General features: G+C 42.0%; 1 protein-coding gene across 1 annotated transcript; it reads left to right on the top strand.

The window, feature by feature from the left end:
• Nucleotides 1–12,939: 12,939 nt before the first annotated feature.
• On the top strand, nt 12,940–14,131 carry Mrpl17 (mitochondrial ribosomal protein L17). The gene is made up of 3 exons (XM_051149155.1): nt 12,940–13,145; nt 13,468–13,536; nt 13,844–14,131. Exons 1-3 carry the CDS (start codon nt 12,972–12,974, stop codon nt 14,129–14,131), a joined length of 531 nt encoding a protein of 176 aa, XP_051005112.1. The 5' UTR covers nt 12,940–12,971.
• The last annotated feature ends 3,399 nt before the right edge of the window (nt 14,132–17,530 follow it).

Below are 17,530 nucleotides of genomic sequence, written 5' to 3'. Positions count from 1 at the left end.
AATATTTACAGCAAAAAGGAAGAATACTTAGGTGACAGGAATGGTAATTATCCTGCTTAAAAGTATATAACTGTATGCTTATTCAAAATGAATACATTATATATATTCTGTGTGTGTACCAGTATGTCAATTGAAATCCTTAAAAGGCTTAAAAAATAAAAAGAAAGAAAATGTCATCCTGGATTCCTCAAAAGCAAAGTTTTTAAGTGATTTATCAAAGAAAGAAGAGGCAAGAAGAAAAAGGAACCAGGTATGGTGGTCCATGCTTATCATCTCAGGACTCGGGATACAGCAAGAAAAGAATCCAGTGTCTGGGGGCATCCTGAACGACACAGACATTCTCTGTCTCAAACAGGAGGGGGAGCAGGGAGGAAGGGAAAGGTGATAAATAAAGGTGTAAAGTTGTAGGAATATAAGTGCTGAGAGCTAGGGAGGCTATCCTGCAGTTCTAGTTAAACTCCAGATTTAGATTGCTTAGCCATGCACATGCTCTCTATTAGTCATGTGACCCTGGATAAATTTACCATCTCTGTTTCGTTTTCTTCACTTACAAAATGATACCACCCTAGGTATGAGAATAACTTCATAAAATATATGTGCCTGCCACATGTTATATGTTATAATGTTAGTAATAACCAGTAGCAGCAAAAGAATATCAAAAGTCACAATACCAGAATTATATAGGTTTTTAATATCACAGTTATTGTTGCTGTTGTGCTTGAATGTGTTTATGCCTATATAATACTCAATTATAAATTCATGAAAAAAACAGGTCAAAATTCTACATTTGGAGCCAAGTACTGTAACTATTCTTCTCTCTCTCTCTCTCTCTCTCTCTCTCTCTCTCTCTCTCTCTCTCTCTCTCTCTTTTCCTCTAAGCATGATATTTTTGTGGGTAGAAAATAGTATTAAAACTTTCAAGTTCAAAATGGTATGAAAAATGGAGGAAAGCCAGAATTATTATAATTCTTTGATAACATCTATCTAATAACCTCTAATGTTATCATTATTTTTAATATAATCCAAACAATTTGCATTTATTCTGAATTGGAAAAGATGTGAACGAGGGTTTGTCCTCCTATGAACAGCCTCACTAATAGTTTGTCTTTGGTTCCTTGATTCTGGAACAATTATGTTTGTTCAATGGATTGGGCTGTAGTTCCTATCAACTCCTTAACAGTGAAACAGAAATGCTTCAAAGAGGAACTTGCTGACCGTCTGAGGAGAACACAGTAGGCGACTCAAATCTACCTCAAACACACAAAGCCTCTGTACTGGAGGTCATACCCTCTCTGGGGCTCTCTGTACACACTGAGCAAGACACAAAAACCCAACCGTGCAGCCTGACAGAAGATGTTCTCTAATGGTTTTCACCACCCAAGAGCTTCCACCTGATCCTACAAAATCTGTGAAGCCTGCATCACCATTCGTCTTTTTCCTTTACCAAAATGTCCCACCCTCTTTGTTCACAGCTGTCTCCCACAACTGGTTCAGCACCTTTCTCTGCATAACCCAACCACTGACACCCTTAAGGCCCTAGTAAAGATGCTAGATACAGAAAATGTTGAACAATGATGGTGAATCATAAAGAACTTAACATTCTCTTCCCAAGTCTGTGGGAAGAGACTCCTATCCATTCCAGGCCTCCCACGAGTCACCACCAGGCAGGAAAGTGAGTACTAGGCATATGATAGCTTTTCATTGATGTGACAAATCCAGAGAAAACAGCTCTAAATGAAGAAAGATGTCTTTTTGGCTCAGTTTAGGGGTTTCAGTCCATGGTCACTGGGCTCCATTGCTCTTAGCCTGTGGTAAGGACAAATATCACGTCAAGGAGGATATGACAGGAAAAGGCTGCTCATTTAATGATGGCCAGGAAGCAGAATGAGACAGAAGGGTTTGGGGACAAACTGTATCCCTCAAAGGCTATTTCCTCCAAATAGGCCCCACCTCTTCACATGTTGTCCAGCTACAAATTTATCAATGGAGTGACCCATTTATGAGGTTATCAGCTTCCTAACCTGACATCCCCTCAAAAGAGTTTCCACATGGTGACCAAACAACCAAAATAAGCCCTCTGGCCTCTTTAAAGTATTAGAGAGGAGCATGAAGCATGGCTGATGGGTAGGAAACTCATCTAACCCATCGTTAGAAAACAGAAAAAGAGACAATAAAAAAGAGAGGTCAAATTGACAATAGAGCAAGAGTAGATCTTTTCCCAACTTGCCTTTGAATTGCCATTCAGGTAAAAAGCTGAGGCCTTGCAAAGGCATCCCTGAGGAGTAGTGAAATGGAGCTAAGAGTTAAGTTGAGACTCAATGGGAACCTCACCTTGGTCCCCTGTGCTTCATGATGGAATTACTCCTGGGATTAAAACAAAAACACATTCTTATATTTCTGTGTTTTTTAAAAGTCAAAATTCCAAAATTCTCATTATACTTATTTATCTCATAATCTAGCTATTACAATTATTCTTACAGTCTCCCCACTTCTGAGAACTTAGTTCATTCAGATTCCAGCGGAAGCAACATGAATGTTGCAGTCCCCTCTGCCACCACCAGATGGTAGTAATGAGCTCTATCAGGATAAAGAATCCCAATCTAATTCAACCTCAGCACTAAGAACAATTAAACCCAGATAATTCCTTGTTGTGGTGGACTATCCTACACATTACAAGATGCTAAGCAGTTTTAGACTCTACATACTGGATGCTGATACAATTCTCAGCAGACATGACAAAAAAAAATGTCTCCAGACATTGCCATACAGCTTTGAAACATTTGCATTACAGTTTGAGAATCCCTGTGACGCCACATGTGGTGACAGAGCCTGCATTACCAGCAGTCAGGAGGCTGAGGTGATGTTGGGGGAAAAGATACACTATATCACATTATAGATGGCTGTGAGCCACCATGTGGTTGCTGGGAATTGAACTCAGGACCTTTGGAAGAGCAGTCAGTGCTCTTAACCTCTGAGCCATTTCTCCAGTCTCAAGTTTGTTATTTTTTAATGTAATAATTCATTTGCTTGAAAATTTAAAACTGTGGGGAAACATTAAAATTGTAAAATCACTCCTTCTGTGCACATTTTAGTGTTCATTTTCCTTCCAGGTTCAAAACATAATTTTACAACATGGCAATTTTACACACATTCCCCTGTAAATCTTTTTTTCCAATGAAAATCTACTACAAACATCTTTCTAGATCAGCAAATATTGATGTAGCTTAATAATTAAGCACTTCTTTAATATTCCTGTATATATGATTACCAGATCCATCGGGTAGGCAACTGAAGTTCCTAAAGTTCCCTTCATTAAGGAGAATTGAAGTTAATTTGTGTGGATATAGACTTTGTCTAATTCAGGGTTGACATGCTTCACACCAAAGACCGCCGATAAATGCACAATTTTGCCATGGCCTTCATCACACTCAGTGAGGATATTTATTGGGAACACTCCACCAACATTCCCTATGAGGAAGAAGGGCACTCATGTAAGTGTAAGAGACCTATAGATGCAAGTTCAAATCCATCCAAATTTCCAACAACTAATGCAAGTCAGGAAACATGAATAGGAGAGGAGGAAGGAAGAGGGATTGACACACTCTCTCTGATCACGTACCCTCATCTTCTTAAAAGCTGTAAAAGAAGAAATCTCAGTGGCCTTGAAGAAAGACAACCTGGGACTACTTCTGAAATCATATGCAAGAATATTTTATTCTCTTTATTCAATAATCTGATACCCTGTCCAAGTCCCCATGGACTGATTAGCAGAAAAAAGAAATATTAACTGTTCCATCTAGCTTAAATTTAATTCAATCTGACAGTTTGGATATATAATTCAGGGATGAACTAAATCTCTATCAGATGAAATAATGTTACACAGAGAAACTCTGTCTCAAAAGACCAAAAAAATAAAAATAAATTGAATACTTGATGACTGACTCTTCCTTTGCCTGCTCTTCTCCCTGGGGTTTGGTGGGAAGAATGTGGAATACGCAATCTCCTGGCACTAGAGGCACAAATCTTCTTCAGTCATTTTGTGTTACAATAACACCATCTGCTGGTCACTAGGGCACAGCTCTTTTGCCATCTAAGTACCCTGTAGGATACCACTGCTGAATTGAATTGGCTCTTAAGCATAGCAGCTCTGTCACTGCAGAAAGGATTATACTGGCTACAGAACCCCACGTTTGTTGCTGCATCCTCCATCCTACATATGGGACTATCCGATTTACCAGCAACACTAGCTAATTTTATGTCAACTTGAGCCAAGCTAGGGCCAGTTGAATTGAGAAAATGTCCCCATAAGATCTGGCTGGAAGGCTTTTTCTTAGTTAGTGACTGACAGGGAGAGGCCCAGCTCATTGTGGGTGGTGTCATCCCTGAACAGGTGGTCCTGGGTGTCTTGGTTAGGGTTCTATTGCTGTGAAGAGGCATCCTGACCATAGCAACTCTTATAAAGAAAAACATTTAATTAAAGCAGCCTTAGAGTTTGGGAGATTTAATGCATTATTGTCATAGCAGAAAGCATGGTGGTACGCAGGCAGACAGGTGCTGGAGGGGTAGCTGAGAGGTCTACATTTTAATCCACAGGTAGCAGAAGGAGACTAAAACACACTGGCGGGACGTGAGCTTCTTAGACCTCAAACTCCACCCCTACAGTGACCCATTTCCTCCAACAAGGCCACACCTACTCCAATAAGGCCACAGCTCCTAAGAGTCCATGGGGGGCCATTCCTATTCAAACCACCACATTAGGTTCTAGAAGAAAGCGGGCTGAGGAAGCCACAAGTAGAAAGCCAGTAAGCAGCACCCCTCCATGGCCTCTGTATCAGCACCTATCTCCAGTTTACTGCACTGTTTGAGTTCCTCCCTTGACTTCCCTCAGTGATGGACTGTTACCTAGAAGTTTAGGCTAAACTAAAACCCTTTCCTCTCCAAGTTGATTTGGTCATGGTGTTTCATCACAGCAATAGTAACCCTAACTAGGACACCACCATATAGTTGAGCCAGCTTTACTATGACAGGCCAATATGCAGGGGTTTTTTGTTTGTTTGTTTTTTGTTTTTTGTTTTTTTACTATAACATAGCCACAGGTCATGGAGATTAGGATGTGGACATCTTTGGTATCCTTATTAATATCATATCAGAGAATAGCCCTCATGGTCAGAAGCTATAAAGGGTATAAAGAGCATCCTGAAGGCGCTCTTTGACAAAGTCCCAGTGCTTAGACAACTTGGACTGATCCATCTGTAATAGAAAGTTTGGTTTCCTTAAAGACTCAATTAGGTTATGTAAACATGTTTTTGTTTTAGTCCCAAATGTGGGATTTTAGTTTGGGCTTCAGTTTGTTCACAGCTGATAAGTGCCTGGTGCAGGACATGGTCGTTGCCAGCTGCAGTTTGTTCAATTCTGATGACTCTGAGGGGTATAAAAACAAGAGCTCAGAGAGAGAAAAAGAGGGGCGGCTTGGAGAGAATGGAGATACTTCAAGGTAGTAGCCTGGAGGAGGTAGATGAAGAGGAGGCTTCTAGGAAGGCTTGGAGAACAGTGCTGACGGGGGTGGGGAGTAGGGCAGGCTTCAGTCGGCCCTAAACAGCCAGAAATAAAGTGGTATATGCCCCCCCCACTAACCTTCTTTCTCTCTTACCTAGGGTTAAGGGGTTGGTGGAAAGGAGGTAGAGACTTAAATACCCCAAATGAAATAGATTTTTAAAATAAGTGTGGGGCTGGAGAGATGGCTCAGAGATTAAGAGCACTGGCTGCTCTTCCAGAGTTCAATTTCCAGCAACCACATGGTGGCTCACAACCATCTGTAAAGTGATATGATGCCCTCTTCTGGCCTGCAAGTATACATGAAGGCAGAGCACAGTATGTACATATAATAAATAAATAAATCTTAAAAAGTAAAAAAACAAGTGTCAGCACCCATCACTGCCCTTGGTAGAAATTTGCTACACAACTTTTGTTTGTCCTTATATTCCTTATTGTTAAAGGCTTCTCACCAAAAGCTAGAGCTGGGATAATGTAGCAAAAGCTGGTTGGTTTTAATAAGAATAAAACTAATGGAAGTTCCCTGGGGAAAACAGCTATGCAGAATATTATGTCTTTCATAGACCTATTAATTAGACACAAACACTTAGATCATTAGTAAGTGATATTAGTAAGCATGAGACAAAGGATTTGAGAAAAACCATTAAAAAAGAAAAACTCAGGAAAATCCTAGAAACTGACAAACTATAACTGAAACATTACATTTTATGTCCAGCTTCAAAAACAAAGAACTAGTATGGACAGGAAGAGGTTTTTTTATTATTATTATACAATTAATGACCAATCTTGGTACCTTCCTGAAGGTAAAGCAAGCAGTCTTAGGAATCCTGATGTTCTTCTAGTCTTTACAGGATTATAATAAAGATAAGGATCATATTGAAACAGGGTTTATGAGAAAGACACAGAGGAACATTTTGGCTCAGTAAACTGCCTGCCTTCTTGAGCAGACTTGTCAGATCAGAATTTTTCTGACATTATTAAAAAAAAAAAAAAAAAGACTGCTTTTGCCTAAGCAACATTTGTTTGCTGTTAGAAAGGCTGAACGGTATTTTAAGAATCAAAGAGTGATTGTCTTATGTCAAATATAAAAGAAAAAATAAAAGAAAGAATTAAACAAAGAACTGAGCAATTGGGCTTCTGAAGAAAGATAAGCTTGATCTAACAGGTAGTAGGAAATACCTTCTGATCTATTCATTCTGTGCCAAACTTAAAACAGAATCAAACTCAAATAGAGTCATCCTGTCTAGCACTTAGGAACCTCTAGGCTTTATGACACTAGTCAAGTAAAAAGACATTGAGTTAAAATAAAACTGATTTTATCATAATATTAATTTTTAGTTCTCAGGAAATTTGCAGTTTGCTCACTTTGTTTCTTTTATTTCAATGTGCTTATGTAATCAAGGAAGATTTTAGAAAAATGTAGCCTAAAAGGCTATGTAATCAATGATTAAAGTTTCTGAGAAAACGGTTTTGTGTATGAATAAAACCTGTGAGAGACAAAGGTTGTCAGAGTAGGTCAAGCTACACAGACATATGCTTCTTCCTCTCTGTCCCAAGTCTGATTCTTCCCCCGCCTTCCTTGCGACCACCAGCTGCAATCCCTACTCTCGCCTGGGGTTAGACTCTGGCAGGTATAGATATTCTCTTTTACATTTTTAACTGAGATACAACAGTTACACTACAACTATTATGTAAATTATATACGTGGTGGCGCACGCCTTTAATTCCAGCACTGGGGAGGCAAAGGCAGGTGGATTGCTGTGACTTCAAGGCCAGCCTGGTCTACAAAGCCAGGACTGTTACACAGAGAAGCTGTGTCTCAATCCCCCCCCCCAGCAACATACTGAAAAAAAAACTAAGAATTATTAAATTAATAAAAAAATAAAAATGAATGACTTGAGATGCTTTATTAAGAGTTAAGATCCATATAATCAATAAAGCATGAACACAGTCACCTTTATTGTTAATAAGGTAAATGTGTATCAAAACTATACTGAAATAACACTATATACTCCAGAATGGCTAAAATTAAAAATAATAAAATCAAATGTTGGTGATATAAAAAAAAAACAAGAATTTTCATACATTGCTGGTAAGAATAGAAGGTGCCACAGATACTCTAAAATAATGTTTCTATAAGTAACATATATACATATAAGTAATACGTATATACGTAATAAATATATGTATATCATTTGGTATGCATACACACATTTTCAACAGGTATATGTTAGGAGTAGAATTCCTAGAATTTCTAGGCATAATGTGTACATATGTCCAACTTAAGTGAAGGACAGTAGTTTTTAAAGCATCTGTGACACTTTTCTAGGTTGGGAAACAATCCCAATGCTAATTACTGGTAAAAATCAATACAAACATCAATATATGATCATATAATGGAAAGTTACATAACAATGCAAATGAACTAGTATAGATCTTATGTAGTAACATGATTAAACATTATAAACATAATATTCAGGGAAGGAAGTCAATGCAAAGGACAATACTATATTATTCCATTGCCTGTTTAAAACCAGATTTGATGTGTGGTGTTAAATTCCCTTAGAGAGTAAACAAGCATGGGAGAGCAACTTGGGGATATTGGTAATGTTCTACAACTTGACCTGAGTGGTCCTGGAGTATGTTTGTTTTGGCACATTTGCATATTAGTTGTAGTATAACTGTTGTGTCTCAGTTAAAAATGTAAAAGAGAATATTTTTTTTAAGATGTATTTTTTATGTATACAGTGCTCTTCCTGCATGTACACCTACAGACCAGGAGAGGGCATCAGATCACATTACAGATGGTTGTGGCTCAATGAGGTTGCTGGGAATTGAACTCAGGACCTCTGGAAGGGCAGTCAGTGTTCTTAACCTCTGAGCCATCTCTCTAGCCCCTAAGTTATCTTTGGAAGAATTTAACATTTTTTAAAAAGTGGGCTACTTAGTAAAGCAAAGTTACAGTAGGATTTCTTTCCGTTAAAAATACTTCTTCTTTACTTTTCATCAAGCTGATTCTAAATAGCCTTCAATCCCAGGCTGGTCATCACTCCCTCGTGGAAGCCCTCCCTGACCTACTAAACTATATGAAATTCTCCCACTCTACATTGTCTCTTTCTATGCATATAAAACGACCTCTCCTCGTTTATTGGATATTTAACCACCCATTAGATTATCCAGCTAAAAAAGGCAGCTGCGTGGTGAATTAGCATCCGCACTCTGTAAGATCTTATTCACATTTACTGAACATAACTACTGTGGGTAAAGTAGATGTACACACTTGAGCATTGCTAAACTATACTAGAATCTAAATGTAGTTGCTCGCTTTCCAAAAGGCCATTTCTTTTTACCTTGTTTCACAGGACTCTTCCTCAGCTCTCACATATGCACGATAATGCAGTTGCTTCTAACATGAAGACCACAGAACAACCAAAAGGGTCAATGAATAAAATTCAGCAAGTTCATGCACTTTAGTGGGGGGAAAAAATGTCTGTTTTTATTGACTTGTAAGTGATATGTAACTTTTTTCAATTTGTATGTGGGTAACAAACCCCGATAATGTTACTAACAATTGTATTTCATCAGCATAAATCAGTAATTTTCTTACCAGTTAGCAGTAGTTATACATACTTCAACATATCATTTATGTTCATCCCTACTTTAAAAATCATAGTAATTATGAAGCCACTAGAGCTTTTTATTTCCTATATTAACAAAACACCACATATTACCACAGTCACCAATTTGGAGAGCTTTGAAGAATATCTTGATAACAATGTTTCCTTTCCAGCACTTTATATTCTGCTTTAGCTTAGTTTGTACACCTAAAAATTCTCCAGAGAACCAAATTTATATTCATCAAAGGGCACAAAAAGTGTTTAAAGATCCTTAGACTGGATAATCAGTCATAGCTCCTTAGGCAAAGTAGTTCTGACTGCAGTCCCAGTACTCCATGGGCTGAGGCAGGAGAATTGCTGCTCCAGAGTTTGAGACTAATCCACATTCCACAGTGAACCCTAGGTCAGCCTGGGCTACAGAACAGAAAAATCCTATATCAAAACAAACAAAAACAAAATGTATTTTCTTTCCTTTTTTTTCCCCCCAAGACAGGGTTTCTCTGTGTAGCCTTGGCCATCCTAGACTCACTTTGTAGACCAGACAGGCCTCGAACTCACGGCGATCTGCCTGTCTCTGCCTCCCAGAGCCTGGGATTAAAGGCATGCGCCACCACACCCAGCAACACAATGTATTTTCTTTTCCGATGTGTCTACTGTCTAGTTTTGGAGGTAGTGTGGTAGCTCAGAAGACAAAGGTGTTTGTCAGACAAGCCTGACCACCCCAGATCCTATGGTGGAAGAACAGAACAGACTCTGGAGATTTGTCCTCCAACATCTGAATACCCACCATGGCACATGAGAACCTGCATTCAAACATCTCACACACACACACACACACACACACACACACACACACACACACACACAGAGTTCATTTTAAAAGATTATCTCAAGGATTTCTAAAACAGGTCAGTAGGAAATAAAGGAAAAATTCAACTCCAGCAGTGAAGAAATACAGCAGCTCAGGTGAGAGAAGAAATAAAAAGCAAAAGCAAATCAGACAGTTTACAAACACTGCTATTGACGCCATTTCTGAATGCAGGCTCACAGGAAGGGAAAATGGACTTAAGAGAGCTTGTTAATAATTTTAACCCAGAAGCCCAGCCTGCAATCCCAGCACTCTGGGAGGCAGAGGCAGGTGGATCTGTGTGAGTTCGAGGCCAGCCTGGTCTACAAAGCGAGTCCAGGACAGCCAAGGCTACAAAGAGAAACCCTGTCTGGAAAAAAACCACCAAAATAATAATAATAGTAATAATAATAACCCTTTAGACCCAGAGAAAGGAGTTTACCACACAGATGTACAATGAATGATATTTGATATTGAAATCAGACAAAGGCTAGCTAACAACAGGGTTACTAAATAAGACATTTTCTTTCAAATGAAAGTCGAAAAGGTAATTTTTCTAAGAAAAGGTAAAATTATCTATCAAGGGACACCAAAAATTTAAAAAATAATAATAGTGTTTAAAAAAACTATAAGACTTAAAAGACAAACAGAAAAGCAGAGCACTGGCTTGATAGTGGAGGCAAGAGGAAAGGAGACCAAACCAGTTCCTCTCTGACCTTGAAGGACCTTATAATTTCAGCAACAGGCAGTTCACCTCGCTAATAATACAAGGAAATGAAGTAGGGAGGGGACAGAACACCATGGAGAATGTAAGCCAAGTGGGAACCGGCTTGTCACTATTTCCAGAGTGAAACACCATCTGAAGGGCTATTTTCATCCCATCAGATCCAGGGCCCCTCTTTAGCCCTGGGCCACGTCCACTTCATGTTCATGATCAGAAACTTATATTTCTAAAATCAAACTATTTTAAAATTGCTCCTTACCATTTATATGTGGTTTTGCTACTGTCTTCAATATTCTAATAATTCCAATGATGAATTCATTTTAAATAAACCCTAATATATATATATAGAGAGAGAGAGAGAAAGACAGACAGACAGACAGATAGACAACTAAAAGTCAGGGCAGGCGTGATGGTGCACGCCTTTAATCCAGCACTCGAGAGGCAGAGGCAGGTGGATCATTGTGAGTTCGGTTCGAGGCCACCCTGGTCTACAAAGTGAGTCTAGGACAGCCAAAGCTACACAGAGAAACCCTGTCTTGAAAAACCAAAAATAAATAAATAATCAATGAAATGATTCCCAGTGATGTTCTGCTATATTTATAGATTGGTATGTAATTCAGTCGTCATCAGAGAAGCTGCCTCTGGCAGCTGATGGAAGCAGATATAGAGACCCACAGGCCAGGTTGGCAGCCTCTATCAGATTTCTCCCCTTGGAGCTTGGGGAACTCAGTGAAGAGGGAGAAGTGAAGAGCCAGGGGGGGTCGAAGACTGGAGAGCACAGCCTTCAGAATCAACCAAGCTGGGTTCATGGGGGCTCACAGAGACTGACGTAGCTATCTCAGAGTCTACATGGGTCTGAGCTAGGTCCTCTGCATACGTGTTAAAGTGTGTGGGCTTGGTGTTTTGGAGGGCTACTGACAGTAGGAGAGGGGTTGTCTCTGACTTATGCCTGCTCTTGGTATCCGTTTCCTCCTAGTCAGTTTTCTTGACCAGCTTTAATGTGAGGGTTCGGGCCTGATCTTATCATATCTTCTCATGTAGTATTTGGTTGATGTCCCTGGGAGGCCTGCTCTTTTCTGGGGAGAGTGGGGAGTTAGATCTGGGAGAAAGGGGAGGGGAAGCTATAGTCAGGGTGTATTGTATGAGAGAATAAACATTTTTAAAAATTTAAAGTAAAGCCGGGCGTGGTGGAGCACGCCTTTAATCCCAGCACTCGGGAGGCAGAGGCAGGCGGATCGCTGTGAGTTCGAGGCCAGCCTGGTCTACAAAGTGAGTCCAGGATGGCCAAGGCTACACAGAGAAACCTTGTCTCGAAAAAAAAAAAATTTAAAGTATTGCACAGGCCTGTAATCCCAGGATTCTGGGAGGCAGAGGCAGGCGGATGGCTGTGAGTTCAAGGCCAGCCTGGTCTACAAAGTGAGTCCAGGGCAGCCAAGGTTACACAGAGAAACCCTGTCTCGAAACAAAAATTAATTTTTAAAAATTTAAAGTATTGGGCTGGAGAGATGGCTCAGTGGTTAAGAGCACTGCCTGCTCTTCCAAAGGACCTGGGTTCAATTCTCAGCACCCACATGGCAGCTCACAACTGTCTGTAACTCCAAGATCTGACACCCTCACACCAATGCACATAAATTAAAATTAAATAAAATATTTTTTAAAAAAATTTAAAGTATTTGTCCATTACTGTAGCTTTTAGTGCTAAATATCTACACTTAAGATTTTATTATGCCAATAAAGGGTGTATTATCTGCGACTTCCCTGGACATTCTTCCTCTCACTATCTCTGATGAAAACTAGGTTTTAAGCTAGCATTCTCAGGAAGCCAGCCAGGCCAGCAACTAACTCTTCAGCCAAAAAAAAAAAAAAGTTGCTTTCCACCACCGCCCCACCCCTCAACCTCAGTTTTCCTCAAATACTCACTTTCCCGGCTTGCTCCGCCTCAGCTTGCTGACGCAGCTCAAGAGAATCACGCCAGAGGGCGCCGAGGACGCCGGCTCGCCAAGCAGCACCCGCAGACCCTGAGGCCCTCCCAGTTCGCCGCTCCAGAAACGTCAACACGTCCGTCCCGCCCTCCCTCAGACTGCCAGCTAGGCAGGCTCCGAGGCTCACACGCAAACACGTCTGCCACGCGCCGAGCCCCTGCGCATGCGTCCTCTGAGTACCGTTCCGTCCCGCCCCCGCTGCACGGTTTCCCTTTCCGGCCACCGAGAGGCGGGGCTAAGGTGGGAGCATGAGGCTGTCGCTGGCTTTCGCCATCTCCCACGGTCGCGTCTTCCGCCGCCTGGGCCTCGGTCCCGAGTCCCGCATCCACCTGCTGCGGAACTTGCTCACTGGCCTGGTGCGCCACGAACGCATCGAGGCGTCATGGGCACGCGTGGACGAGATGAGGGGCTACGCGGAGAAGGTGAGAGCCTGTCCAGTTCACCGGCGGGTCCAGCCCTCAGAGGACCGCGCCGGCTGTGGGGCGAGGGGTGGGGGGGGAGGGGCAGGGGGGAGTCGGGCCACGCTGGGAAACCTTTCCACGGAAACGAACTCCGTGGCACTCAGCTGAGCTCCTCACCCCCGCGCTGCAAATGGGAGGCTACAAATTGGGGCTGCAAGGGAAGGAGCACCCTGCATTAGCTTAACTAGTGGGACGATTGGATGAAGGTAAGACATTATTGGAAGAGTAACGGGGGCGCCTCGTTTCTTGTTCGTGTTGCGTCCATGATGTTTTATCCTCACAGCTCATCGACTATGGAAAGCTGGGAGACACCAACGAACGAGCTATGCGTATGGCTGACTTCTGGCTCACTGTGAGTGCTCCCTGCCTGCTAGTAGAGAAGGAATTCTTGGAGAAGCGGGGGGGGGGGGGTGGAGGGAGCGGAGGGGGGTTTAAGCCAGGGCATTCGCTTATGTACCAGTGTTACGAACTACCTTAGACGCGTTTTCCTTCTTTGAATGCGAATCCGCACAACCGCCTATAAGTGGTTCTGTATAACTTGGTACCTGTTTGGGTGGTGGGGAAGGCTTGTGAAGATGGTTTGAGCCCTACCTTTGGGAATAACTGAAAGTTAAATGCCTCTACCGTTGTGACTCTCTTTTTCTGATTACCCCATCTAGGAGAAGGACTTGATCCCAAAGCTGTTTAAAGTACTAGCGCCTCGGTTCCAAGGTCATAATGGGAGCTACACGAGAATGCTCCAGATCCCCAATAGCAAGGAGCAGGATCGAGCCAAGATGGCAGTGATAGAATATAAAGGAAACTGCCTCCCTCCCCTGCCTCTGCCTCACAGAAACAACAACCTTACTCTCCTAAACCAGCTGCTACTGGGACTGCGCCAGGACATGCACCGTAGCGAGGAAGCAAACCTCCACAGCTCCTACACGGCTCAAACACCAAAGACTTAACCGTAGTGCCTAGATGGCGCTGGCCCTGTTCACAGGCCTTGGAGCCCCTGTAGTGTGTGGGAACTGGAAGTAGCGTATTGTAAAATGGACCCTCTTAACGGGGCCCATACCCTCCTACTGACTCAAAATGGTCCTCTTCACACAGTAGATAAAATTGCTTTGATGTGAATATGTAAAATTGATTTTCCCTTTTTTCCCCTAGGATTTCTGGAAATCCAGATGCTCAGTCACCTAAGACAGTAAATTTATGTTTCTGAATCGCTTTGTTTTATTGTTGTTTTTGTTTTTGAGCAGGGGTCGTCTTGGTTGTGTGATCCAGGTTGTACCCAACATGCAGCAGTCTTCCTGTCCTGCTTCCCAAGTGCTGGGCTTGAACGTGTTCAATACCACACAGCACCAATTTGCCACCTTCTCGTTTTGTTTTTTTTTTGTTTGTTTTGTTTTGTTTTTCCAAGACAGGGTTTTTCTGGCTGTCCTGGAACTCATTCTGCAGACCAGGCTGGCCTTGAACTCAGAGATGCACCTGCCTCTGTCTTCCTGGTGCAGGTAGCACCACCTTCAGGCTCAGTTTGCTTATCTTAACACTAATTTAGATGGACCCTATGTCTCTTGATTCCAAACTGTCTTCCTGTGATGACTGTGGTCAACATCCAGCCTAGAGACCCACTCCTTAGGATTCCTTTTTTGTTAGGTTTTTATGATAAAAGCTATACATGAGAATGGGTTTCATTGTGGCATTTTCGTGTCTGTAATGTGTTTTGATTATATTCATGCACACACACACACCCTGTTGTCCTGTCACTTTTCAGCTAGTCGCCCTTCCACCTTCGTGTCTTTGTGTGTGTGTGTTTGTGACCCAGTGAGTTTCAGTAGGCCTGCTTACCAATGGCTATACTGCTGAAGAAAATGTCCCTCCCTTAGAAGCCATTAACTGTAGAGCCACAAGGAGGGAGGGGTACAGCCACCTGAGCCCCTTGCCTTTCCTTCACAGGATTTTGACAGGCTACTATGAGAGCAAGCGTTCAGTCCCCAGACATTGCTTCCTCATAAGTGGCAGTGTGAACCTCTGTAAGTGAAGCTTTAAATAACCTGATAGCCCTAAAACTGAAAGGAGATAAGGCAAGCATTGTTTCTAGGCAAGGTCACATGTTGCATTTATGTGTTTCCCTCAACCTCTGAATGGGTTTTGAATGTGGACTCAAAATAGATGTCCCACCGCCCTGTCCATAGATGGGGGTGTGGGCATCTGACAGGATGTTGGCCTTCCAGATAAGTTCCTTCCTCTGGGTGCAGGGTGTGAAGGGGAAGGTTGACTGAGAGTGATGCATTAGAAAGTTAAGCCTGTTGGGAATTTCCTGGAAGCTTTTGTTGTGCAAAGTAACTTCTGTGGGAACCCGGAAAGGGGAAATCCGGTTTCGGAATGACTGGGCTATGAGCGAAGCAAGGAGCTTGTTCTGTATGCTCAGCTCAGAGGCTTGACTGGGGAGTCATGGGAAGTTCTGTCCTGAATACTTGGTGTGGGGCCTGAGGTAGGAAGAAGGTGGAGGGTGACTGTGACTGTCATACTGGTCTCAGTGACAGAACTGTCTGGGGCTTTTTTTCCCTACAGCTGACTAATTCACCTGTCCGAGCAGATCTGTCCCTGCTTTTACTTAAAATGCAACATGTTTTTTGTAAATCTTTACCCCTTTCCCACCTTACGAACATTCACCCCAAGTAGATGTCTGAGTTGTTCTAGAAAAAGTCCTGCCCTTAACATCAAATCTTAAAGACTTAGAAACACATGACTGTGAAAGGGCTCCCAAAATTTTTCCTTTGAACTCCCAGAAATAGGTCCATTTGGGACTTTAATATTCCCCCAAACTGTTTACACTTTACTTACTCAGGAGTCACAGTGTGCAGATGGAGGCCAGAGACCAGCTTTCCCAAGTCAGTTCTTCTACCCGTGGTTCCTAGGTAACAGGTTGTCAACTTGAGTGGCAAGTGCCTTCACCTGCTGAGCCATGTCTCTGCCCCCTCCCCAGCATCACCTTACACACTAGAGAGAGCATGCTTGCAGGAAATCTGGCCATGGCCAAATGTGAAGTGTCTGCTGCCAAGGAGATCATAATTGCATGGCACACTGCATCTCTAATAAACTGGCCAAAGGCCTGACAAATCCTAGGCTTTGCTCATCTGCCTCTGTTTATAAATACCTACCTCAGCTGTAGAATATGCCTTTGAGTAGACATTGCTTAAATGCCAAACCAGAGAGAGCCCCCCCTCATCACTTTGAAAGATTCTCCAAGTTGAGTTCCAGTTCTTTTCAATAAAGTTGACAAACCAATGCCCCTCACCCACCAAAAGAACTTAGCACACTTAACTAAAACCTTAGTGCTAGAAACCCAGTACCTATCTTTTTTAAAACCCAATAATCATTTCCCTGTATCATTAGTGGAGTCTTGTCTTACTTTATCTCCGGGCGTGAGGCTGTAGTGATTGAAATATGATCATCTTAATTCCCTGATGGATCTTCAGTAGTAGTTTCCTATGGGCCATCTGCCTTTCGCTCCACCTACAGGGACCTCTGATACGCTTCAGAAGCATAGCACAGACCACTTGGGTGGTTCCCCTGGCATAGCGCAGTCTCTGTCATTCAGTGACTCCTGTTTTTACCTACATAATCTGTACACAAATTTACAGGTGGCTCCTCTGATCACCCCCATTCCTAAATTCATTACTTTGTCAAACATGATACACCTGCTGTGTTTCTGCAGCACACTGAAACTACCACATTGCACTGCATTCCCTGTGGCGTAGGGCATTAGGCTGAGTGAAGACAACAATGACAATGGCAGATTTAAAACTAACAAGTTAAAAAAAACAAAAACAATAAACTAGCAAGTTAAAGTGCTTCCAAACAAGTCCTACTTAACATTGGGGGGGAGGGCTGCGTACACGCACTCATTTCCATTTGAAACTTAAGTTTCTTTTAGTTGATACCAAAAGCAATCTAAAACATCAAACTTCATGCCACTAAAACTAGTGTTCCTTCCCCTCAAAAAAAAAAAAACAAAAACAAAAAAATCACTAGAACCCAGATGAAAAACCATTTTGCATCAGAGCACAGTGGTCAAATTTGTATATAAATTAAATAATTACATATTCTCACAAGACATATTTTACAAATATGTGTCAACCTTCAACAGTGCTGCTTCCAGAGCTGGTGACATGACCTAGTTGGCAAAGTACCCACCTCTCAAGTGAGAGGCCCTGAGTCCAGATCCCAAACCACATAAAAGCCAGGTGTGGGGCCAGGAAGATGCTTCAATTCATAAAGGTGCTTGCTGCCAAGCCTGATAACCTCATTTTGATTCCTAGAACCCACATAGTAGAAAAAAAACTGACCATACATGCTGT

This window comes from Acomys russatus, chromosome 7, assembly GCF_903995435.1.
Source record: "Acomys russatus chromosome 7, mAcoRus1.1, whole genome shotgun sequence".
Taxonomy (NCBI): domain Eukaryota; kingdom Metazoa; phylum Chordata; class Mammalia; order Rodentia; family Muridae; genus Acomys; species Acomys russatus.
This window is presented reverse-complemented; position numbering and strand designations above follow the sequence as displayed.

Coding starts and splice junctions, on each gene's coding strand:
- Mrpl17 (XM_051149155.1), top strand. CDS start 12,972: ATGAGGCTGTCGCTGGCTTTCGCCATCTCCCACGGTCGCGTCTTCCGC. Junction 13,146..13,467: donor TGAGGGGCTACGCGGAGAAG/GTGAGAGCCTGT, acceptor TTATCCTCACAG/CTCATCGACTATGGAAAGCT. Junction 13,537..13,843: donor TGGCTGACTTCTGGCTCACT/GTGAGTGCTCCC, acceptor TACCCCATCTAG/GAGAAGGACTTGATCCCAAA.